General features: G+C 41.7%; 1 protein-coding gene and 22 non-coding genes across 23 annotated transcripts; 12 read left to right on the top strand and 11 right to left on the bottom strand.

The window, feature by feature from the left end:
• Positions 1-771: 771 nt before the first annotated feature.
• LOC141323009 (uncharacterized) lies at positions 772-7,097 on the bottom strand. Its single transcript, XM_073833453.1, has 8 exons — positions 6,518-7,097; positions 6,041-6,184; positions 4,366-5,958; positions 4,075-4,281; positions 2,748-3,436; positions 2,107-2,360; positions 1,517-1,762; positions 772-1,429 (listed from the first exon to the last, which is right to left on the bottom strand). Exons 1-8 carry the CDS (start codon positions 7,095-7,097, stop codon positions 772-774), a joined length of 4,371 nt encoding a protein of 1,456 aa, XP_073689554.1.
• A 967-nt stretch (positions 7,098-8,064) lies between these two features.
• trnal-cag (transfer RNA leucine (anticodon CAG)) lies at positions 8,065-8,147 on the top strand. Its single transcript has one exon. It is a non-coding gene; the product is annotated as a tRNA-Leu (tRNA).
• Positions 8,148-8,768: 621 nt separating this feature from the next.
• trnam-cau (transfer RNA methionine (anticodon CAU)) lies at positions 8,769-8,841 on the bottom strand. Its single transcript has one exon. It is a non-coding gene; the product is annotated as a tRNA-Met (tRNA).
• A 94-nt stretch (positions 8,842-8,935) lies between these two features.
• trnal-cag (transfer RNA leucine (anticodon CAG)) lies at positions 8,936-9,018 on the top strand. Its single transcript has one exon. It is a non-coding gene; the product is annotated as a tRNA-Leu (tRNA).
• Positions 9,019-9,614: 596 nt separating this feature from the next.
• On the bottom strand, positions 9,615-9,687 carry trnam-cau (transfer RNA methionine (anticodon CAU)). The gene has a single exon. It is a non-coding gene; the product is annotated as a tRNA-Met (tRNA).
• Positions 9,688-9,781: 94 nt separating this feature from the next.
• Positions 9,782-9,864, top strand: trnal-cag (transfer RNA leucine (anticodon CAG)). Its single transcript has one exon. It is a non-coding gene; the product is annotated as a tRNA-Leu (tRNA).
• Positions 9,865-10,460: 596 nt separating this feature from the next.
• On the bottom strand, positions 10,461-10,533 carry trnam-cau (transfer RNA methionine (anticodon CAU)). The gene has a single exon. It is a non-coding gene; the product is annotated as a tRNA-Met (tRNA).
• A 94-nt stretch (positions 10,534-10,627) lies between these two features.
• Positions 10,628-10,710, top strand: trnal-cag (transfer RNA leucine (anticodon CAG)). Its single transcript has one exon. It is a non-coding gene; the product is annotated as a tRNA-Leu (tRNA).
• Positions 10,711-11,331: 621 nt separating this feature from the next.
• On the bottom strand, positions 11,332-11,404 carry trnam-cau (transfer RNA methionine (anticodon CAU)). The gene has a single exon. It is a non-coding gene; the product is annotated as a tRNA-Met (tRNA).
• A 94-nt stretch (positions 11,405-11,498) lies between these two features.
• Positions 11,499-11,581, top strand: trnal-cag (transfer RNA leucine (anticodon CAG)). The gene has a single exon. It is a non-coding gene; the product is annotated as a tRNA-Leu (tRNA).
• A 621-nt stretch (positions 11,582-12,202) lies between these two features.
• Positions 12,203-12,275, bottom strand: trnam-cau (transfer RNA methionine (anticodon CAU)). The gene has a single exon. It is a non-coding gene; the product is annotated as a tRNA-Met (tRNA).
• A 94-nt stretch (positions 12,276-12,369) lies between these two features.
• trnal-cag (transfer RNA leucine (anticodon CAG)) lies at positions 12,370-12,452 on the top strand. The gene has a single exon. It is a non-coding gene; the product is annotated as a tRNA-Leu (tRNA).
• A 621-nt stretch (positions 12,453-13,073) lies between these two features.
• On the bottom strand, positions 13,074-13,146 carry trnam-cau (transfer RNA methionine (anticodon CAU)). Its single transcript has one exon. It is a non-coding gene; the product is annotated as a tRNA-Met (tRNA).
• A 94-nt stretch (positions 13,147-13,240) lies between these two features.
• On the top strand, positions 13,241-13,323 carry trnal-cag (transfer RNA leucine (anticodon CAG)). The gene has a single exon. It is a non-coding gene; the product is annotated as a tRNA-Leu (tRNA).
• A 596-nt stretch (positions 13,324-13,919) lies between these two features.
• trnam-cau (transfer RNA methionine (anticodon CAU)) lies at positions 13,920-13,992 on the bottom strand. Its single transcript has one exon. It is a non-coding gene; the product is annotated as a tRNA-Met (tRNA).
• Positions 13,993-14,086: 94 nt separating this feature from the next.
• Positions 14,087-14,169, top strand: trnal-cag (transfer RNA leucine (anticodon CAG)). The gene has a single exon. It is a non-coding gene; the product is annotated as a tRNA-Leu (tRNA).
• Positions 14,170-14,790: 621 nt separating this feature from the next.
• Positions 14,791-14,863, bottom strand: trnam-cau (transfer RNA methionine (anticodon CAU)). Its single transcript has one exon. It is a non-coding gene; the product is annotated as a tRNA-Met (tRNA).
• Positions 14,864-14,957: 94 nt separating this feature from the next.
• trnal-cag (transfer RNA leucine (anticodon CAG)) lies at positions 14,958-15,040 on the top strand. Its single transcript has one exon. It is a non-coding gene; the product is annotated as a tRNA-Leu (tRNA).
• A 622-nt stretch (positions 15,041-15,662) lies between these two features.
• trnam-cau (transfer RNA methionine (anticodon CAU)) lies at positions 15,663-15,735 on the bottom strand. The gene has a single exon. It is a non-coding gene; the product is annotated as a tRNA-Met (tRNA).
• A 94-nt stretch (positions 15,736-15,829) lies between these two features.
• On the top strand, positions 15,830-15,912 carry trnal-cag (transfer RNA leucine (anticodon CAG)). The gene has a single exon. It is a non-coding gene; the product is annotated as a tRNA-Leu (tRNA).
• A 596-nt stretch (positions 15,913-16,508) lies between these two features.
• trnam-cau (transfer RNA methionine (anticodon CAU)) lies at positions 16,509-16,581 on the bottom strand. Its single transcript has one exon. It is a non-coding gene; the product is annotated as a tRNA-Met (tRNA).
• Positions 16,582-16,675: 94 nt separating this feature from the next.
• trnal-cag (transfer RNA leucine (anticodon CAG)) lies at positions 16,676-16,758 on the top strand. Its single transcript has one exon. It is a non-coding gene; the product is annotated as a tRNA-Leu (tRNA).
• Positions 16,759-21,879: 5,121 nt separating this feature from the next.
• trnal-cag (transfer RNA leucine (anticodon CAG)) lies at positions 21,880-21,962 on the top strand. Its single transcript has one exon. It is a non-coding gene; the product is annotated as a tRNA-Leu (tRNA).
• Positions 21,963-22,491: the final 529 nt, after the last annotated feature.

Here is a 22,491-nt window from a genome sequence, read left to right as displayed (position 1 = left end):
CTGTTCAAGCATTAATAAAAACAAAAGGCATCCAGCTCTTGCTGAAAAATGATACATTTTAATGATTACATTTTTTAATACTGTAAAAAAAAAGGTACACATATTGTAAATAAATTAAAATATATAAATAAAATATATAAATTAATCAATAACAAACCAAAATAAACATGACCACAGTGCAATTCTGTCATGGCATCCACTATTAATAACAACAACAATAGTAATAAAAATAAATAAAATAATAATAATAAAATAAATTAATAAAAACATACATAAAAAAAATACATAAATAAAATGAATAAATCAATCAATAACAAACCAAAATAAACATCAAAACGGTGCAATTCTGTCATGGCATCCACTATTAATAACAACAACAATAGTAATAAAAATAAATAAAATAATAATAATAAAATAAATTAATAAAAACAGAAAAATAAATAAAAATATATAAATAAAATGTATAAATCAATCAATAACAAACCAAAATAAACATGACCACAGTGCAATTCTGTCATGGTATCTACTATTTTTAACAAGAACAACAACAATAGTAATAAAAATAAAATAAATAATAAAATAAAATAAATTATAATTTCTTTAGTGGTAATATAAGGGAGGATAATAATGTGCATACATATAATATAATAATATAATCATATAATATAATATAATATAATATAATATAATATAATATAATTACATCAGCTAATTAGTGCAAATAGTGTAATGCAATTTATTTAGTCTTCTGTGTGAAAGGTCTTCGTCCTTTCAATTCCCCCCACTAAGCGGTCTCTTTTTTCCATATCCTTGAGTTTGCAGTGCTGCCCTCCACTCTGTAAATGGTTCAGTGGCAGTCTCCTGACAGTACCAATTGCCAAAATACTGGAGATGAGATGGTGGTTTCCTCTCCTTGTTACACTTTTTGCACAGTATTACTTCAGTCTTCCGCACATATTTCCTTGACTTCAGGCCCATCTGCTCCCTTTCCTGCTTCTTCTTCCTGTAGTACTCTGTGGTGTATGGTACAGAAGGCTGTGGTGTTGACGGTGCTGCTGGCAGTGTCACAGTTTGTCCCTGTGGTGCTAAAATAAACATTATAGGCTGTATAGCAGCAGAAGCAGGAAGGATAACTGGCGGAAGTCTAGATGACTGCCCTGCTTCAGCAAGCAAGGTCGGTGCAGGTGGTGGTGGTGGTGGTGGTGGCAGTATTATTTCAGGTATTTGCGGCCCAGATCTTGTTTTGGCCATTCCGGCTGTGTTTGGAGGCAAGTTGAAAACAAAAGGCCTATCATTACTCCCACAGTGCAGACTCTGTCCTTTCTGTAGTGCTGGTGGAAGTCTGTCTGGTGCTGTCATAGGTGCAACTGGTGTATGGATTCCTTGTGTCAAAATTTCCCTCTCATTAGATTTTGTACGTCTGCTGTACCTAGAAATGACAAATGTTATCATAAATAGTTTTGATAAGAAGTTTTAACACAAACCCATATGAATTTTAAGTGCAGAAATCACTCACCATTGTGTAAGTGTAGCTGAATTGACCTCAGGTAATTGGAGAGTGGTCTGCTGCATCACTTCAGCATTACTCAGGATGCACTCTCTGATATGCTTGTAGGCACGTACAATTACATTAAATCGAGAGATTTTAACCCCTCCTTGACGAACAGGGTTAGGATAGAGAGCACAGAGTTTCACAAAAACTGCCTCAACAATTCTGTTGCAGTCAGGCCACTGGGCAGGACTGCTTGCTCCAACAAAACACCTGAAAATGTGAGAGAATGAAAACAGATTGCAGTTCTCACAAGCAACTATGACAAAACATAAAACAGTCATGGATCATCTAAGAAACAACACACAGTATTAAGATTCTAGGGTATTTGAATGGGGTCATTTTTATATATTATTAATTCAGTTATTATTTTGTCTTGTGGATTACACACAAACATTAGTTATGTGAAATTGCTTATTCAGGGTAGTACTACATAAAATAACATGCAATTTTCAAGAGTCCTCTTATTTTGTTAAAATTAAAAAATATTTTGCACTTTGTGCAAGAAGTATGCACATTTACGAGCACAACTGTAATCATACTATTCAAGATCTTACCTTCTAGTACTCTCCACTCCTGGTGCCACAATTTTTTTGGTTGCCCTAAACCGCCCTTTGTTGAGGGAGGACTGGTGGCGTGCTGAGTAAACAATCCTTTCTTTGTCATAATCTGCCAACCCTTGCCAAAAACTAATAATTTTTGCAGATTCCTCTCTTGTCAAGGCGAGAGTGTGGTCCCTGAGTCCAACCAACATCTCAGCTAACTTCTGGACTGCACTGAAGCCTTTAATGTTGTCAGGTCCAACAGATTCCTACATAATAAAATAAAACGTAAGATCATGTGAATTATGGGACACAGAAGACTGTAGCAACAGCTGCTGAAAATTAAATTTTGTCAACCCAGGAATTAATTACTTTAAAATCTTAAATCTTAACTTAAAAATATGTTCAATATGTTATTTAAAATGGTAAAAATAATAATATTACCATTCCTAAATAAGTTCAGCCTTACTAAGCATAAGAAGGCTTTTTTTTTTCAAAAAATTGTTTGTGTATATAGACACAAACAATGTATATACATGGAATTAATAAATATAAAGGTAAAGATAAAATAAAGAAAAAAAATCAAACAGACAATTCTATTTCTGTTTAAACTACCCAGTACCAACATAAAATGTATGAAAAACCTGGATTCTTACATCAGGAAAAGCAGATTGCATTGCAGAGGAAGACACTTCACTAGACATGTTTCTTTGTGTCCGTTGTAAAGCCGCAGCAGACTGTGCGGGAGGTGGAGTTTGCGAGGGACCAAAAGGTGAGGTGACTGCAGAAGGTGCAGAGGGCAAGACATGTGGATTCTCTGAGGGCACTGTAGATGGTGCAGAGGACAACACACGGGGAACCACTGACGGCGCAGAGGGCAAGACATGTGGATTCTCTGAGGGCACTGTAGATGGTGCAGAGGACAACACACGGGGAACCACTGACGGCGCAGAGGGCAAGACATGTGGATTCTCTGAGGGCACTGTAGATGGTGCAGAGGACAACACACGGGGAACCACTGACGGCGCAGAGGGCAAGACATGTGGATTCTCTGAGGGCACTGTAGATGGTGCAGAGGACAACACACGGGGAACCACTGACGGCGCAGAGGGCAAGACATGTGGATTCTCTGAGGGTACTGCACAGGATGTAGGGGGCAACTCACGAGAAGGCTCTTCTTCATCAAATGTAGAGAGAGTTAAGTCATCAATGTCCACAGGTTCCACATAGCTCTCATCTTCTGCAACACACACATCAGCAGTCTCAAGTTCCTGAATTGCAGACTTGTAGACCTTTGCAACCTCACCAGTCTGCTGGTACAGATATTCAACTCCAATTGGTTCACCTAACACACAACAAAAGAAATAAAAAAAGATTTTATCAGTAAACCACAAATTAACAGTTAAAGGGTTACTCCACTCTAAAATATTTTTTTTTTTATTATTAATCACTAACCCCAATGTCGTTCCAAACCCATAAATGCTTTGTTCGTCTTCGGAACACAAATTAAGATATTTTTGATGCATTCTGACAGCTCTCTGACCCTCCCATAGACAGCAACGTAATTAGCACAATCAACGTCCAAAAAAGTAGCAAGGACACTGGTAAAATAATCCATGTGACATCAGGGGTTCAACCATAATCTTCCGAAGCTATGAGAATACTTTTTGTATGCAAAGAAAACAAAATAACAACTTTATTCAGTAATTCGTCCCCTCCGCATCACCCTAGCACAATTTCGGAGAGTATCTGCTGCGCCACGCTGTCACAAAGCTGTCAGAATACATCAAAAGTATCTTAATTTGTGTTCACAAGAAGAACAAAGCTTTTACAGGTTTGGAACAACATGAGGGTAAGTGATTAATGGAAAAATTTTCATTCTGGTGTGGAGTAACCCTTTAACAATTTTTCACAACTTTCATAATACAGTATAATAAAGACTAATGCTCAGTTAACTTTGACAGACAGCTGCAATGAATGTACCAGTATATTGATGTGGAGTAGTAAATGGCACCAGCTTCTGTCCAAGAACATCTTCTCCCAGCACATTAGTAGCATGACGAAGGAGGCCACTGTATGAATGGTGCCCCTGCTTGCCCTGAGAGGTTGCAGCATCTGCTCTGTCTTCATTCCACCTGGCTAAGCCATCCAACAGGTAGGCCTGGAAAAATGTATCACTGGCCAGCGTCCCTAAAATTTAAATTTGCATTACAAAAAATTATGGTACAAACATAATACATTTAATTCAAAAGACTTACACGACAGTTACTTTACCTGGAATGAACCTGTTTAAATGAAGGTGGAATGATTCTAAAGAAGTTGAACCTCTTGCACACCTATAAGTTGGCAGAGTGTGCCCTCCCTTTGTCAGGGTTCCTGTCTGCACATAGAGCTGAAAACCAGAGGGATCCTGAATGCAGGCTATATGCTTCCTCTGAGACTTCCATATCTCAGTCATTCGAGCAGAATTGATGAGAGGCACACCCAAAGTGTCACGTCCCCTCTCCCCTTCAAAGGACTTGATCAGCTGGGAGATGAGATCTACAGTCTCCCTTGTGCCACGTGTTGTTCTTTTACAGTGTAGGGCCAGTTCACTCTTACTAAGGCGACGCAGAACATCAGCATCTGAAGGTTGCATCATCTGAGCCTCTAACTCTGCACGCTTTGCCCTAATAAGCCTTTCCATATCCTCCTGATCCCAGGAGAAAATACAGCGGCTGAGGTTGGCCATGAACACTGAATAGAGCTGATGAGAATCTGTTGTGCATCCTACAGAAATCCTTCTCATGAAATGCCAGATGTCCAGTTTGATTTCCATGTCCTTCCATTCCTCAAATATTTTTCTGAGGTAAGTACCCCCACAGCAGTCTCTGTCAACATACAGCAGTTCAGGTGGAGGCACTGCAGCATCCTTGTACCTTTTAATGATGCCAGTAACCATGGGCGCCAATCCAAAGCCTTCACTAGCTGTAAGAACCGTCATGATGACCTGGCCATGTTCATTTCCAACATTTGTGACCCAGGTGGCTGTTCCAGCACTGTGACCAGCAAGCTTGCGTGCAACCTTCTTGGTGGAATCCATTTTCAGAACTCGTCCAAACTGTGAGGTTATACTAGCTTTAATCTCATCCAGTCTTTGAAGGACATCCTGAGCATACACCTGCATCAACCACCGGTGCTTGGGTACAGGGAGCATTGCAGGTGGTTTTTCAAAAAACAAGGGACTCACAAGACCTGCAGTGACCGCTTTGCGAAAGCTCTGGCAATCTGTAAGATACTGCATGACCTTCTGCATCCAGATCTCAGAATGCTGCTCCTCTAGCTGCTTCTGCACTTGACTGCTGCTGTTTCCCAGGCCTCTCTGACGTAGAAGACGGACCACTGCCATGTCACATGCCAGTTTTGAGGTAAGAATGCAGGGAAATTGAAGCCTATGACTAATGTCAAGCTGTGATACGATGTCAAAGCTCCAGCTGATCACCTTCCTTTTGCATTTTCTACATGACAGATACTCAGATGCCATGAAGTAAGATGTTTTAACATCAACTACCTGTCTGATTTTCTGGTGCAGTCCTGCCGATGTGAGTTCCTCCTTCACACAGTCTGAATGTGGACAGGTTAACTTGACTCTCCATAGCTTTCTTGGCATCCAGAGAAAGAAGGGGCGGCCAAAGTAGCGCTCTGTCCCTGGTACTCCTGTAACTGCAAAAGGGGGCTGTGGAGGGTACCACCACATCCTGTCCACTCTGGTGAAGTCCATTTCTGGTTGGTTGTGAGATGAATACTTAAACAAAACCTTCGATATCCAGTGCTGATCCGCAGGTGGCAATGTGTGAGTCCAGCCGACAGGAAGGCAAATTTGTTTTCCTTAGCAAAATTAACAGAAAAACCATGTCATACATAACCTTACAAAATAAACCAAAAAGCTTTTAGATGTTCAGGGACTTACTGGACACCTGAGATTCCAGCAAGTCTGCCTGGGCAAGCAGTTCATGGTCATCCTGCTCAGATGGCCCAAATGAGGCCATACTAGGAGATTCTACAGCCACTGGCGCAGTAGGCTGCAGTGTCTTTGCAGATCTTCCAATCAAAGCTGAAGAATACAAATACAACAAATATTCACTGTACAAAATTTCACTGTGTCAAATAAAAAAAAAAACATTCAAATGAACAGAAAACAGTTCTTTTAAGTTGTGAAAAATGTTTCACACTGTTACTGTTTTACTATGTTAAAAAAATTTGCATTTTTTTGCATTTCGTTTTGGTGTGCGGATTCTGCATTTTCTGCATTAAATACAATAAATGCAGCCTTTCTGCAATAAAACAAACACGAATCTAAACAAATTTTACATTAATTTTACTTTACTGTGCTAATAAGCACTGTCAGATCAAGAAAAATGCATTAATGTATATAAAGACTGCTTACCAGGTTTGGCTACTGGTGGCATTACCATTTTTTTTACCACTTTGTCAATGCTCTGTGGATGGCGTGTTTTGCCAATCAGAAGAGAACGAACAGAGGAAACTGAAGGTAAGGACTGTGGGGCACTGAGAGACTTCTGCTGGGATGTATGCTGGGAGCTTGGACAACCCGTGTTTTCAGTTTTGATATGAATGGCCTCACGGCCCTCTGGGAAAAGTTCCATGTACTCTGCAAAGGCTGCTTTATTAGCGTGGTGATTTTTGGAGTCTTTAACATGTGATGATTCCCTCTTCATACTTGCCACCAAATATCCAGCGTAACCGAGGGCATTTTCAACAACCCACTTAAATGTCTGGCCTTTGAACACACCAAACTGCATTTCATGTTCCCCTAGAACATATTTTTTATTGCTCGGGTCTTCACCCTGGCGCAATACAGCTCGTCTAGCAGCCTCCAACACCTTATCTGGGGAAAGAGCCCGAGACCAAGGTTTTTTCTTATTTTCCTCCTTCTTCTTAAGAGCAACCAAGGAGTCGCACATGTTCAGACCCCCTTCCAGCTTCTTCCTAAATTTAGGCTCCATTCTATAAAATAAATAAATAAACACACACACTCACACACATATAGATATATATATAATAGTATATATAAGTCTCATATACATGCATATACACATACATACATACATATATATACATATATATATATATATATATATATATATATATATATATATATAATAGGCCTTTAAAATAAACATTAATATATGCTTAATGTACTGCCTAGTGTATTGGTATATTTTAAAAACCCCTGTCTCTTGATGTTTAGTCTTTATCATGAAACTTTAACTTTAACTTGAAGTCTTTTTTATTGACATTTTTTACGTCATGACTCTTATAAAAATATTAAAGACCTATGTATGTATATATATATATATATATATATATATATATATAGATATATATATATATAGATATATAGATATAGATTTGTGTGTGTGTGTATATATAAACAATATAAACAATTAACTTAAATACTGTAACATACAAAAAACAATATAGTTATTTTTAAATAATTAACATTAGCGAGCACATAACACATAGAACCACAAACATACCAAAAACATGTTCAAACGAATCGCGAAGGAATAATGAACATTTTCATAACGAAATGAGACATAAATGTATATACATTTACCTCAGTTTCAACGGCGTTCACAAGTGTACCAAACAATAGATCGATAAGTGTACATCATCATCTGATTGGTCAACAAAGCTGCGCGGGCCTTAGTTAGAGTCTTTCGTTTGATTGGCCAATAATGTAATGACAGGCATTTCTCTCATTGGTCGATTCTTGGTAGAATTCCCGAAGCGCTACACACAGTGATTGGCTCATTTGTGGATGTCACTACCAGAAATAAGCTCGTCTGACAAGTTGCTATAAGCGCCAACGAGGCCGGTGGGTTGACCGGTCTGAACAGCGAAGAACTAGCTTCTCTGTCCCTGCCTGTAGGTGTGGCTACAACAGGTCACCCTCCGCTGAACAAGCGAGTCAGGATGGCCGAGCGGTCTAAGGCGCTGCGTTCAGGTCGCAGTCTCCTCTGGAGGCGTGGGTTCGAATCCCACTTCTGACAGACTTAGGTTTTGGCTGCAGACAGCAGCTACGGTCTTCAGCCCTCTGGCACCATGGCCAAGGAAGGCTGTAACTTTGCCAACTTTTCCTTGTGTCACGTCAAGAAAAGCGTGTCCCTGACACATTGATCGCAACAGCTTTCTCTGAAGCCTTGACTTGGTAGAATATGTGAAGCTGTATTAGAATCGAGTCAACACTTCATTACGATAAATACAGCATTACTTTAAGGTTCACGAAAGCTTGCCTTCCCAGTGACAGGGAATTTCAGTCCGAATGCCAGCATGATATTACCCTTAAGAAAAACTCACAAGGACAGTGCTGCTTGTTACATGAATATGACAGGGATGCTATTTCTGCATACATTCAGCATTAGCCCAGCGTGAATACTGAATGTCCATTATATTGTATATGTGAAAGGGTGGCCTAGAACTGAGTGCAATGTTGCTGGATGGGTTTCAGGGAATTTACCTGGACCCCACAGTTTCTCACAAAATGTCATGTCGTCCACCTTTCAGTTGAGCTGTGTCCTTTTTCCCTCAGGAGAAAGAGACAAGCAGGCGGAGGTGAAGAGAGAAGCCCGCCCTGTCGTCTAAGTGTTCTCCGGTATCAAAAATTACCAAACTGCCCCGTGTGAGGCTCGAACTCACGACCTTCAGATTATGAGACTGACGCACTGCCTACTGCGCCAACGAGGCCAGTGGGGTGACTGGTCTGAACAGCGATGAACTAGCTTCTCTGTCCCTGCCTGTAGGTGTGGCTACAACAGGTCACCCTCCGCTGAACAAGCGAGTCAGGATGGCCGAGCGGTCTAAGGCGCTGCGTTCAGGTCGCAGTCTCCTCTGGAGGCGTGGGTTCGAATCCCACTTCTGACAGACTTAGGTTTTGGCTGCAGACAGCCCTCTGGCACCATGGCCAAGGAAGGCTGTAACTTTGCCTTGTGTCACGTCAAGAAAAGCGTGTCCCTGACGCATTGATCGCAACAGCTTTCTCTGAAGCCTTGACTTGGTAGAATATGTGAAGCTGTATTAGAATCGAGTCAACACTTCATTACGATAAATACAGCATTACTTTAAGGTTCACGAAAGCTTGCCTTCCCAGTGACAGGGAATTTCAGTCCGAATGCCAGCATGATATTACCCTTAAGAAAAACTCACAAGGACAGTGCTGCTTGTTACATGAATATGACAGGGATGCTATTTCTGCATTCATTCAGCATTAGCCCAGCGTGAATACTGAATGTCCATTATATTGTATATGTGAAAGGGTGGCCTAGAACTGAGTGCAATGTTGCTGGATGGGTTTCAGGGAATTTACCTGGACCTCACAGTTTCTCACAAAATGTCATGTCGTCCACCTTTCAGTTGAGCTGTGTCCTTTTTCCCTCAGGAGAAAGAGACAAGCAGGCGGAGGTGAAGAGAGAAGCCCGCCCTGTCGTCTAAGTGTTCTCCGGTATCAAAAATTACCAAACTGCCCCGTGTGAGGCTCGAACTCACGACCTTCAGATTATGAGACTGACGCACTGCCTACTGCGCCAACGAGGCCAGTGGGTTGACTGGTCTGAACAGCGATGAACTAGCTTCTCTGTCCCTGCCTGTAGGTGTGGCTACAACAGGTCACCCTCCGTTGAACAAGCGAGTCAGGATGGCCGAGCGGTCTAAGGCGCTGCGTTCAGGTCGCAGTCTCCCCTGGAGGCGTGGGTTCGAATCCCTCTTCTGACAGACTTAGGTTTTGGCTGCAGACAGCCCTCTGGCACCATGGCCAAGGAAGGCTGTAACTTTGCCTTGTGTCACGTCAAGAAAAGCGTGTCCCTGACGCATTGATCGCAACAGCTTTCTCTGAAGCCTTGACTTGGTAGAATATGTGAAGCTGTATTAGAATCGAGTCAACACTTCATTACGATAAATACAGCATTACTTTAAGGTTCACGAAAGCTTGCCTTCCCAGTGACAGGGAATTTCAGTCCGAATGCCAGCATGATATTACCCTTAAGAAAAACTCACAAGGACAGTGCTGCTTGTTACATGAATATGACAGGGATGCTATTTCTGCATTCATTCAGCATTAGCCCAGCGTGAATACTGAATGTCCATTATATTGTATATGTGAAAGGGTGGCCTAGAACTGAGTGCAATGTTGCTGGATGGGTTTCAGGGAATTTACCTGGACCTCACAGTTTCTCACAAAATGTCATGTCGTCCACCTTTCAGTTGAGCTGTGTCCTTTTTCCCTCAGGAGAAAGAGACAAGCAGGCGGAGGTGAAGAGAGAAGCCCGCCCTGTCGTCTAAGCGTTCTCCGGTATCAAAAATTACCAAACTGCCCCGTGTGAGGCTCGAACTCACGACCTTCAGATTATGAGACTGACGCGCTGCCTACTGCGCCAACGAGGCCGGTGGGTTGACCGGTCTGAACAGCGAAGAACTAGCTTCTCTGTCCCTGCCTGTAGGTGTGGCTACAACAAGTCACCCTCCGCTGAACAAGCGAGTCAGGATGGCCGAGCGGTCTAAGGCACTGCGTTCAGGTCGCAGTCTCCTCTGGAGGCGTGGGTTCGAATCCCACTTCTGACAGACTTAGGTTTTGGCTGCAGACAGCAGCTACGGTCTTCAGCCCTCTGGCACCATGGCCAAGGAAGGCTGTAACTTTGCCAACTTTTCCTTGTGTCACGTCAAGAAAAGCGTGTCCCTGACGCATTGATCGCAACAGCTTTCTCTGAAGCCTTGACTTGGTAGAATATGTGAAGCTGTATTAGAATCGAGTCAACACTTCATTACGATAAATACAGCATTACTTTAAGGTTCACGAAAGCTTGCCTTCCCAGTGACAGGGAATTTCAGTCCGAATGCCAGCATGATATTACCCTTAAGAAAAACTCACAAGGACAGTGCTGCTTGTTACATGAATATGACAGGGATGCTATTTCTGCATTCATTCAGCTTTAGCCCAGCGTGAATACTGAATGTCCATTATATTGTATATGTGAAAGGGTGGCCTAGAACTGAGTGCAATGTTGCTGGATGGGTTTCAGGGAATTTACCTGGACCTCACAGTTTCTCACAAAATGTCATGTCGTCCACCTTTCAGTTGAGCTGTGTCCTTTTTCCCTCAGGAGAAAGAGACAAGCAGGCGGAGGTGAAGAGAGAAGCCCGCCCTGTCGTCTAAGCGTTCTCCGGTATCAAAAATTACCAAACTGCCCCGTGTGAGGCTCGAACTCACGACCTTCAGATTATGAGACTGACGCGCTGCCTACTGCGCCAACGAGGCCGGTGGGTTGACCGGTCTGAACAGCGAAGAACTAGCTTCTCTGTCCCTGCCTGTAGGTGTGGCTACAACAAGTCACCCTCCGCTAAACAAGCGAGTCAGGATGGCCGAGCGGTCTAAGGCGCTGCGTTCAGGTCCCAGTCTCCTCTGGAGGCGTGGGTTCGAATCCCACTTCTGACAGACTTAGGTTTTGGCTGCAGACAGCAGCTACGGTCTTCAGCCCTCTGGCACCATGGCCAAGGAAGGCTGTAACTTTGCCAACTTTTCCTTGTGTCACGTCAAGAAAAGCGTGTCCCTGACGAATTGATCGCAACAGCTTTCTCTGAAGCCTTGACTTGGTAGAATATGTGAAGCTGTATTAGAATCGAGTCAACACTTCATTACGATAAATACAGCATTACTTTAAGGTTCACGAAAGCTTGCCTTCCCAGTGACAGGGAATTTCAGTCCGAATGCCAGCATGATATTACCCTTAAGAAAATCTCACAAGGACAGTGCTGCTTGTTACATGAATATGACAGGGATGCTATTTCTGCATACATTCAGCATTAGCCCAGCGTGAATACTGAATGTCCATTATATTGTATATGTGAAAGGGTGGCCTAGAACTGAGTGCAATGTTGCTGGATGGGTTTCAGGGAATTTACCTGGACCCCACAGTTTCTCACAAAATGTCATGTCGTCCACCTTTCAGTTGAGCTGTGTCCTTTTTCCCTCAGGAGAAAGAGACAAGCAGGCGGAGGTGAAGAGAGAAGCCCGCCCTGTCGTCTAAGCGTTCTCCGGTATCAAAAATTACCAAACTGCCCCGTGTGAGGCTCGAACTCACGACCTTCAGATTATGAGACTGACGCGCTGCCTACTGCGCCAACGAGGCCGGTGGGTTGACCGGTCTGAACAGCGAAGAACTAGCTTCTCTGTCCCTGCCTGTAGGTGTGGCTACAACAAGTCACCCTCCGCTGAACAAGCGAGTCAGGATGGCCGAGCGGTCTAAGGCGCTGCGTTCAGGTCGCAGTCTCCTCTGGAGGCGTGGGTTCGAATCCCACTTCTGACAGACTTAGGTTTTGGCTGCAGACAGCAGCTACGGTCTTCAGCCCTCTGGCACCATGGCCAAGGAAGGCTGTAACTTTGCCAACTTTTCCTTGTGTCACGTCAAGAAAAGCGTGTCCCTGACGAATTGATCGCAACAGCTTTCTCTGAAGCCTTGACTTGGTAGAATATGTGAAGCTGTATTAGAATCGAGTCAACACTTCATTACGATAAATACAGCATTACTTTAAGGTTCACGAAAGCTTGCCTTCCCAGTGACAGGGAATTTCAGTCCGAATGCCAGCATGATATTACCCTTAAGAAAAACTCACAAGGACAGTGCTGCTTGTTACATGAATATGACAGGGATGCTATTTCTGCATACATTCAGCATTAGCCCAGCGTGAATACTGAATGTCCATTATATTGTATATGTGAAAGGGTGGCCTAGAACTGAGTGCAATGTTGCTGGATGGGTTTCAGGGAATTTACCTGGACCCCACAGTTTCTCACAAAATGTCATGTCGTCCACCTTTCAGTTGAGCTGTGTCCTTTTTCCCTCAGGAGAAAGAGACAAGCAGGCGGAGGTGAAGAGAGAAGCCCGCCCTGTCGTCTAAGCGTTCTCCGGTATCAAAAATTACCAAACTGCCCCGTGTGAGGCTCGAACTCACGACCTTCAGATTATGAGACTGACGCGCTGCCTACTGCGCCAACGAGGCCGGGGGGTTGACAGGTCTGAACAGCGAAGAACTAGCTTCTCTGTCCCTGCCTGTAGGTGTGGCTACAACAGGTCACCCTCCGCTGAACAAGCGAGTCAGGATGGCCGAGCGGTCTAAGGCGCTGCGTTCAGGTCGCAGTCTCCTCTGGAGGCGTGGGTTCGAATCCCACTTCTGACAGACTTAGGTTTTGGCTGCAGACAGCCCTCTGGCACCATGGCCAAGGAAGGCTGTAACTTTGCCTTGTGTCACGTCAAGAAAAGCGTGTCCCTGACGCATTGATCGCAACAGCTTTCTCTGAAGCCTTGACTTGGTAGAATATGTGAAGCTGTATTAGAATCGAGTCAACACTTCATTACGATAAATACAGCATTACTTTAAGGTTCACGAAAGCTTGCCTTCCCAGTGACAGGGAATTTCAGTCCGAATGCCAGCATGATATTACCCTTAAGAAAAACTCACAAGGACAGTGCTGCTTGTTACATGAATATGACAGGGATGCTATTTCTGCATTCATTCAGCATTAGCCCAGCGTGAATACTGAATGTCCATTATATTGTATATGTGAAAGGGTGGCCTAGAACTGAGTGCAATGTTGCTGGATGGGTTTCAGGGAATTTACCTGGACCTCACAGTTTCTCACAAAATGTCATGTCGTCCACCTTTCAGTTGAGCTGTGTCCTTTTTCCCTCAGGAGAAAGAGACAAGCAGGCAGAGGTGAAGAGAGAAGCCCGCCCTGTCGTCTAAGCGTTCTCCGGTATCAAAAATGACCAAACTGCCCCGTGTGAGGCTCGAACTCACGACCTTCAGATTATGAGACTGACGCGCTGCCTACTGCGCCAACGAGGCCAGTGGGTTGACCGGTCTGAACAGCGAAGAACTAGCTTCTCTGTCCCTGCCTGTAGGTGTGGCTACAACAGGTCACCCTCCGCTGAACAAGTGAGTCAGGATGGCCGAGCGGTCTAAGGCGCTGCGTTCAGGTCGCAGTCTCCTCTGGAGGTGTGGGTTCGAATCCCACTTCTGACAGACTTAGGTTTTGGCTGCAGACAGCAGCTACGGTCTTCAGCCCTCTGGCACCATGGCCAAGGAAGGCTGTAACTTTGCCAACTTTGCCTTGTGTCACGTCAAGAAAAGCGTGTCCCTGACGCATTGATCGCAACAGCTTTCACTGAAGCCTTGACTTGGTAGAATATGTGAAGCTGTATTAGAATCGAGTCAACACTTCATTACGATAAATACAGCATTACTTTAAGGTTCACGAAAGCTTGCCTTCCCAGTGACAGGGAATTTCAGTCCGAATGCCAGCATGATATTACCCTTAAGAAAAACTCACAAGGACAGTGCTGCTTGTTACATGAATATGACAGGGATGCTATTTCTGCATTCATTTAGCATTAGCCCAGCGTGAATACTGAATGTCCATTATATTGTATATGTGAAAGGGTGGCCTAGAACTGAGTGCAATGTTGCTGGATGGGTTTCAGGGAATTTACCTGGACCTCACAGTTTCTCACAAAATGTCATGTCGTCCACCTTTCAGTTGAGCTGTGTCCTTTTTCCCTCAGGAGAAAGAGACAAGCAGGCGGAGGTGAAGAGAGAAGCCCGCCCTGTCGTCTAAGCGTTCTCCGGTATCAAAAATTACCAAACTGCCCCGTGTGAGGCTCGAACTCACGACCTTCAGATTATGAGACTGACGCGCTGCCTACTGCGCCAACGAGACCGGTGGGTTGACCGGTCTGAACAGCGAAGAACTAGCTTCTCTGTCCCTGCCTGTAGGTGTGGCTACAACAGGTCACCCTCCGCTGAACAAGCGAGTCAGGATGGCCGAGCGGTCTAAGGCGCTGCGTTCAGGTCGCAGTCTCCTCTGGAGGCGTGGGTTCGAATCCCACTTCTGACAGACTTAGGTTTTGGCTGCAGACAGCAGCTACGGTCTTCAGCCCTCTGGCAGCATGGCCAAGGAAGGCTGTAACTTTGCCAACTTTGCCTTGTGTCACGTCAAGAAAAGCGTGTCCCTGACGCATTGATCGCAACAGCTTTCTCTGAAGCCTTGACTTGGTAGAATATGTGAAGCTGTATTAGAATCGAGTCAACACTTCATTACGATAAATACAGCATTACTTTAAGGTTCACGAAAGCTTGCCTTCCCAGTGACAGGGAATTTCAGTCCGAATGCCAGCATGATATTACCCTTAAGAAAAACTCACAAGGACAGTGCTGCTTTGTTACATGAATATGACAGGGATGCTATTTCTGCATTCATTCAGCTTTAGCCCAGCGTGAATACTGAATGTCCATTATATTGTATATGTGAAAGGGTGGCCTAGAACTGAGTGCAATGTTGCTGGATGGGTTTCAGGGAATTTACCTGGACCTCACAGTTTCTCACAAAATGTCATGTCGTCCACCTTTCAGTTGAGCTGTGTCCTTTTTCCCTCAGGAGAAAGAGACAAGCAGGCGGAGGTGAAGAGAGAAGCCCGCCCTGTCGTCTAAGCGTTCTCCGGTATCAAAAATTACCAAACTGCCCCGTGTGAGGCTCGAACTCACGACCTTCAGATTATGAGACTGACGCGCTGCCTACTGCGCCAACGAGGCCGGTGGGTTGACCGGTCTGAACAGCGAAGAACTAGCTTCTCTGTCCCTGCCTGTAGGTGTGGCTACAACAGGTCACCCTCCGCTGAACAAGCGAGTCAGGATGGCCGAGCGGTCTAAGGCGCTGTGTTCAGGTCGCAGTCTCCTCTGGAGGCGTGGGTTCGAATCCCACTTCTGACAGACTTAGGTTTTGGCTGCAGACAGCCCTCTGGCACCATGGCCAAGGAAGGCTGTAACTTTGCCTTGTGTCACGTCAAGAAAAGCGTGTCCCTGACGCATTGATCGCAACAGCTTTCTCTGAAGCCTTGACTTGGTAGAATATGTGAAGCTGTATTAGAATCGAGTCAACACTTCATTACGATAAATACAGCATTACTTTAAGGTTCACGAAAGCTTGCCTTCCCAGTGACAGGGAATTTCAGTCCGAATGCCAGCATGATATTACCCTTAAGAAAAACTCACAAGGACAGTGCTGCTTGTTACATGAATATGACAGGGATGCTGTTTCTGCATTCATTCAGCATTAGCCCAGCGTGAATACTGAATGTCCATTATATTGTATATGTGAAAGGGTGGCCTAGAACTGAGTGCAATGTTGCTGGATGGGTTTCAGGGAATTTACCTGGACCTCACAGTTTCTCACAAAATGTCATGTCGTCCACCTTTCAGTTGAGCTGTGTCCTTTTTCCCTCAGGAGAAAGAGACAAGCAGGCGGAGGTGAAGAGAGAAGCCCGCCCTGTCGTCTAAGCGTTCTCCGGTATCAAAAATGACCAAACTGCCCCGTGTGAGGCTCGAACTCACGACCTTCAGATTATGAGACTGACGCGCTGCCTACTGCGCCAACGAGGCCGGTGGGTTGACCGGTCTGAACAGCGAAGAACTAGCTTCTCTGTCCCTGCCTGTAGGTGTGGCTACAACAGGTCACCCTCCGCTGAGCAAGCGAGTCAGGATGGCCGAGCGGTCTAAGGCGCTGCGTTCAGGTCGCAGTCTCCTCTGGAGGCGTGGGTTCGAATCCCACTTCTGACAGACTTAGGTTTTGGCTGCAGACAGCCCTCTGGCACCATGGCCAAGGAAGGCTGTAACTTTGCCTTGTGTCACGTCAAGAAAAGCGTGTCCCTGACGCATTGATCGCAACAGCTTTCTCTGAAGCCTTGACTTGGTAGAATATGTGAAGCTGTATTAGAATCGAGTCAACACTTCATTACGATAAATACAGCATTACTTTAAGGTTCACGAAAGCTTGCCTTCCCAGTGACAGGGAATTTCAGTCCGAATGCCAGCATGATATTACCCTTAAGAAAAACTCACAAGGACAGTGCTGCTTGTTACATGAATATGACAGGGATGCTATTTCTGCATTCATTCAGCATTAGCCCAGCGTGAATACTGAATGTCCATTATATTGTATATGTGAAAGGGTGGCCTAGAACTGAGTGCAATGTTGCTGGATGGGTTTCAGGGAATTTACCTGGACCCCACAGTTTCTCACAAAATGTCATGTCGTCCACCTTTCAGTTGAGCTGTGTCCTTTTTCCCTCAGGAGAAAGAGACAAGCAGGCGGAGGTGAAGAGAGAAGCCATTTCGCAAGGGACTGTGATGCGGTGAAGTGCCCGGAGTGCAGAAAAGTGATGGCAAGATGTGAGTGTTGGATAGCAGATTTGGATGGAACGCAAAATACAGATTTGGAAGATGTGGGTGGGCAAATGGTGGAAGAGACGGAACTTGGAAATGCTGGAGAGACTGCAAAAGAAAATGAAGGGAATAAAAAGACCAATGAGAAGAATGGAAGGAAGGAGATGGAAGAGGATGGACAAGAAGCAGCAATGGACGAAGGAATATGGACACCACTGAATATATCACAAGGAGCACTGGAAGAAATGGAGGAACAACATGCAAAAGGTAACGAGGAAGAAAAGAAAGAGAGAACTGAGGAGAAGAAAGAAGGGGAGAAAATGGACTTCAGAATGGATAGAAGAGAGACTATAAGAAGACGGATCACTAAGGTAATACCAAATCTAGAAGTTGCTAAGAAGAAGAGACTTGAGAAAAAAAAAGAACAGAGTAAAGAAAAAACTTTATGGGAAAATAGATTTCAAGCATTAATGGAGGAGGAGGAGGGAGAATAGAAAAAAAATGTTTGGTTTTTGTGATTTATTTTTCAATGTATGTTTTTTTATGTTTTTAAAAATTGTGTCATGGAATGCTAGGGGTTTGCTGAATATGGAGAAATTTGAAAAGATGAAGGTTTTATGTAAAAATACCGATGTCATTGTGTTGCAGGAAACAAATTGGAAAAATGAAAGTGTTAAAAGGTTTGAAACAAAATGGGATGGAAATATATATTTTAATAATGGAAATGATAAAGTAGGTTGTGGGGTTGCAGTTCTAATTAAAAGAGGAGTATGTGAAAAAGAACAAGTAATATTGGATGATGGAGTGGGAAAAAGTATGGCGGTGAAAATAGAAAAAGGAAAAGAGTTTTTTATTATCTATAATATTCATGCACCAAATGAAGAAAAGGGAAAAGTAGATTTTTTTAAAAAAGTGAATATTAATTTAAAAACATGGCAGAATGTTATTTTAATGGGTGATTTCAATACTGTCTTTACAGAATTGGATTTGGCAAGTGAAATGGTTTTTAAGACAGACAAAGGGAGAGAGGAATTGGTGAAAATAATGAAGGAATGTAATCTAATAGATATATGGCGGGAAAGAAATAGGAAAAAGAGAAAATTTTCAAGAGTGCAAGTGGTAATGAATAAGATAAAACAAAGTAGAATTGATTACGTTTTATGTAAGGAGGAAATGGAGGGAAATATCCAAAATGTATTTTATAAGGAAGTAGGGTATAGTGATCATTTTCTTTTATGTATGACTTTAGATTGTGTAAGAGTGGAGAGAGGATCAGGGGTGTGGGTCTTAAATGCAACAATTTTAAAAGAAGAATCTTACAAAGAAAGAATTAAACAACTATTAGAAGTTAGTAAATTAAATAAGATTTACGCAGAAGAGAAAAGAATATGGTGGGATAACGTGAAATTGGATATAAAGAGTTTATCAATACAATTTTGTAAATTGTTAAAAAAAGCTAACATCAGAAAGGAAACTGAGATAAGAAAAGAGATAGATAAAGAAGAAAAAAGACAGGAGCAAAATCTAAATGAAGAAGACATAGGTAAAATCTTAATTTTACGAGAAAAATTAAGGGAAATTGAAGATGAAAAATGTAAGGGGGCGATCATTAGAAGTAAAGCAAAATATGTTGTGGAGGGGGAAAGATGCACAAAATTTTTTTTTGATTTAGAAAAAAATAGACAAAGAGCAGATTTAATGAAGGAGGTGTTAGATAAAAATGGAGACATAAAGCAAGGAACAAAAGAGATTTTATTGGTAATTAAGAATTTTTATGAAGACATGTTTAAGAGACAAGGGGTTGATAAAATAGAAGAAGATTTCTTTTTAAATCAAATAAAAGTAAAGGTCTCTACGGAAGATAAGGTTTTATGTGATGATGAGATAACAGAAGAGGAAATTGACACAGCAATAAAGCAGTTAACGTTGGGAAAGAGCCCAGGTATAGATGGGTTAACAAACGAGTTTTATAAGAATTTTAGAGAAATATTAGTCCCAATTTTAAAAGAAGTATATGATGAGATTTTTAAAAAAGAGGAGTTAAGTGAAAGAATGAAGATAGGAATGATTAAAATGATTTATAAAAAAAGAGGAAATCCTAATGATCTTAAGAATTACAGGCCTTTAACAATGCTAAATACAGATTTCAAAATTTTAGCAAAGGTGTTAGCAAATAGATTAAGGACAGTTTTACCTAAAATCATAAGTACTACCCAGGCATATGGAATACAAAATAAAGATATTCTAGATATTGTTCAAAGTATAAGAGACACAATGTTTTATATGAAGGAAAAAAATAAGAAGGGATATTTAATAAGTTTGGATTTAGAAAAAGCCTTTGATAGAGTGGAGCATGGATATTTACTAAATGTTATCAAAGAATTTGGATTTGGGAAAAATTTTAGAAAGTGGATTATGATCTTTTATTCTAATATTTTTACGTGTATTAAATGCAATGGGTTTTTATCAGAATGTTTTCAACTAACAAGGTCTATAAGGCAAGGATGTCCTTTATCTGCTTTACTTTATTCACTAGTAGCAGAACCTTTGGGATTAGCAATAAAAGCAGATACAGAGATAAAGGGTATTAGAATAGAGGGAAGTAATATACAGGAGCCAATCTACCAATACGCAGATGACACAACATTGTTGGTTGAAGACATTCAAAGTGTTGTTAAGGCAATGGGGATTGTGGAGAAATATTGTAAAGGGTCTGGAGCTAAGGTCAATATTGAAAAGAGCTTGTGTATGAGAATTGGGAATGTGGAAACATTACCTCAGCACATGCATTTTAAAGAAGAAGGAGAACATATAAAACTTTTAGGAATTTGGATGGGTATGGATTTTAATAAAGCTGATGTTTTTAATTGGGAGGGAGCATTAAAAGGAATGGAACAAAGATTGCGATTTTGGAAATTAAGAAATTTAACATTAAAGGGAAAGGTATTAGTGATAAATGCTTTAATGCTTTCTAAGATTTGGTATGTGCTGAGTGTAACTCCATTGCCTTATGAGTTTTTTAAAAGAATAAAAGAAAGTGTTTTAAATTTTTTATGGGGAAAGGGAAGAGCAAAAATTGCATATGATACGCTTATTGGTGGAACTGATGTAGGAGGACTAGGGCTATTAGATCCAATGTTAAGAATGAAAACATTAAGAGTTAAATTGGTGAAAAGGTTTATGGATGTTAAGAGAAAGGCAATGTGGAAAAATGTAATGGAATATTTTTTAAAGAAATTTAGTAATTTTAGCATGGGATGGAACGCACTGTGGATGAAGACAAAAAAATATATGTTAATGGGTCTACCAAATTTTTATAAAGAAGTTTTAGAAACCTGGTCATCTTTCTTAGATAAAGTATTAATTTTACCAAAAGGAAGAATGCAACTGTTAGAACAACCTCTGTTTTTAAACTCGAATGTTACAAATGAAGGGAATGTAATTTACTATAAGAAATGGTGGGATGGAGGAGTAAGACAAGTCAAAGACATTTTATATGAAGTAATAAATGGTTATCTTCCAGTACAAGCAATTATGGATGCAATTTTTGAAATAGAAAGGAATGTGACAAAAGGAACACTGATAAAACAGTTCGATGAATTAAAGAAAGCAATACCAACAGGATGGGTGGAAAGGATTGAAAAAAATGAAAAGGATGAGAATGAAGGCATGCCTGAGCTATATTTAAAAAAGACAAATGGTGAAAATAAGTGTTTTTTTGAATGTAAAGTAAAAGATTTTTATTTGGTTTTTAGGGAAAGGGCTTTTGCTAAACCTGTGGCAAACAGCTATTGGAAAGAAAGATATGATGTAGATGAAATAGATATTTGGAAAAATGTGGGAATGAAATATATGGATCCAATTTTAGAAGATTTTAATTTCTTATTAAGACATAATGGTATTTTAACAGAAATGAGGTTGTGTAAAATTGGGATAGAAAAAGATGCAAGGTGTAAGGTATGCATGAAAAGTGATGAAGGTCTATTACATCTATTTTTTTATTGTGAAGAATTGGATGATTTTATGGGAAGAATGAAAAAAATTGTAAAATCCATGCTGAAAGAAAAATATAATGAGAATATGACACAAAATGCTTGGGAAAAAATGGTTTTATTTGGGTACAATGGTAAAGGTTGTAATGTGAATGTCTTTACTTTATTGACAACAATTGCAAAGAATGTAATATGGCTAAGAAGAAATGTATCAAAATATGAAAAAAGGAAAGTTGATGTATGGGTTTTGTTTAAAAACAAAATGGAAAACTCTGTGAATTTAATATGGAAATATTTTCTAATGAGTGACAGAGAGGATGATTTTATTGAAACGTTTGTAAAAGGAAACACATTGGTAGAGTATTCAGAAAATAGTTTGCAATGGAAATGGCAGAAATATGAATGAATTAATGTACATATCTGCATATGTAAAAAATGTGAAATGTATTTTGTACTTTTTGTGATGTAATATGTTTTTTTAAATAAATAAAAAAAAAAAAAAAAAAAAAAAAAAAACAAGCGAGTCAGGATTGCCGAGCGGTCTAAGGCGCTGCGTTCAGGTCTCAGTCTCCTCTGGAGGCGTGGGTTCGAATCCCACTTCTGACAGACTTAGGTTTTGGCTGCAGACAGCAGCTACGGTCTTCAGCCCTCTGGCACCATGGCCAAGGAAGGCTGTAACTTTGCCAACTTTGCCTTGTGTCACGTCAAGAAAAGCGTGTCCCTGACGCATTGATCGCAACAGCTTTCTCTGAAGCCTTGACTTGGTAGAATATGTGAAGCTGTATTAGAATCGAGTCAACACTTCATTACGATAAATACAGCATTACTTTAAGGTTCACGAAAGCTTGCCTTCCCAGTGACAGGGAATTTCAGTCCGAATGCCAGCATGATATTACCCTTAAGAAAAACTCACAAGGACAGTGCTGCTTGTTACATGAATATGACAGGGATGCTATTTCTGCATTCATTCAGCATTAGCCCAGCGTGAATACTGAATGTCCATTATATTGTATATGTGAAAGGGTGGCCTAGAACCGAGTGCAATGTTGCTGGATGGGTTTCAGGGAATTTACCTGGACCTCACAGTTTCTCACAAAATGTCATGTCGTCCACCTTTCAGTTGAGCTGTGTCCTT

This window comes from Garra rufa, chromosome 1, assembly GCF_049309525.1.
Source record: "Garra rufa chromosome 1, GarRuf1.0, whole genome shotgun sequence".
NCBI classification, from domain to species: domain Eukaryota; kingdom Metazoa; phylum Chordata; class Actinopteri; order Cypriniformes; family Cyprinidae; genus Garra; species Garra rufa.
The sequence above is the reverse complement of the archived record's forward strand: the minus strand, read 5'-3'. Positions and strand labels throughout refer to the sequence as shown.

Excerpts from the sequence above, each read along its gene's own strand:
- LOC141323009 (XM_073833453.1), bottom strand. The coding sequence starts at position 7,097 with ATGGAGCCTAAATTTAGGAAGAAGCTGGAAGGGGGTCTGAACATGTGC. Across the intron at positions 6,185-6,517 it reads GCCACCAGTAGCCAAACCTG|CTTTGATTGGAAGATCTGCA; the intron begins GTAAGCAGTCTT and ends TGTATTCTTCAG. Across the intron at positions 1,763-2,106 it reads GGAGTGGAGAGTACTAGAAG|GTGTTTTGTTGGAGCAAGCA; the intron begins GTAAGATCTTGA and ends TCACATTTTCAG.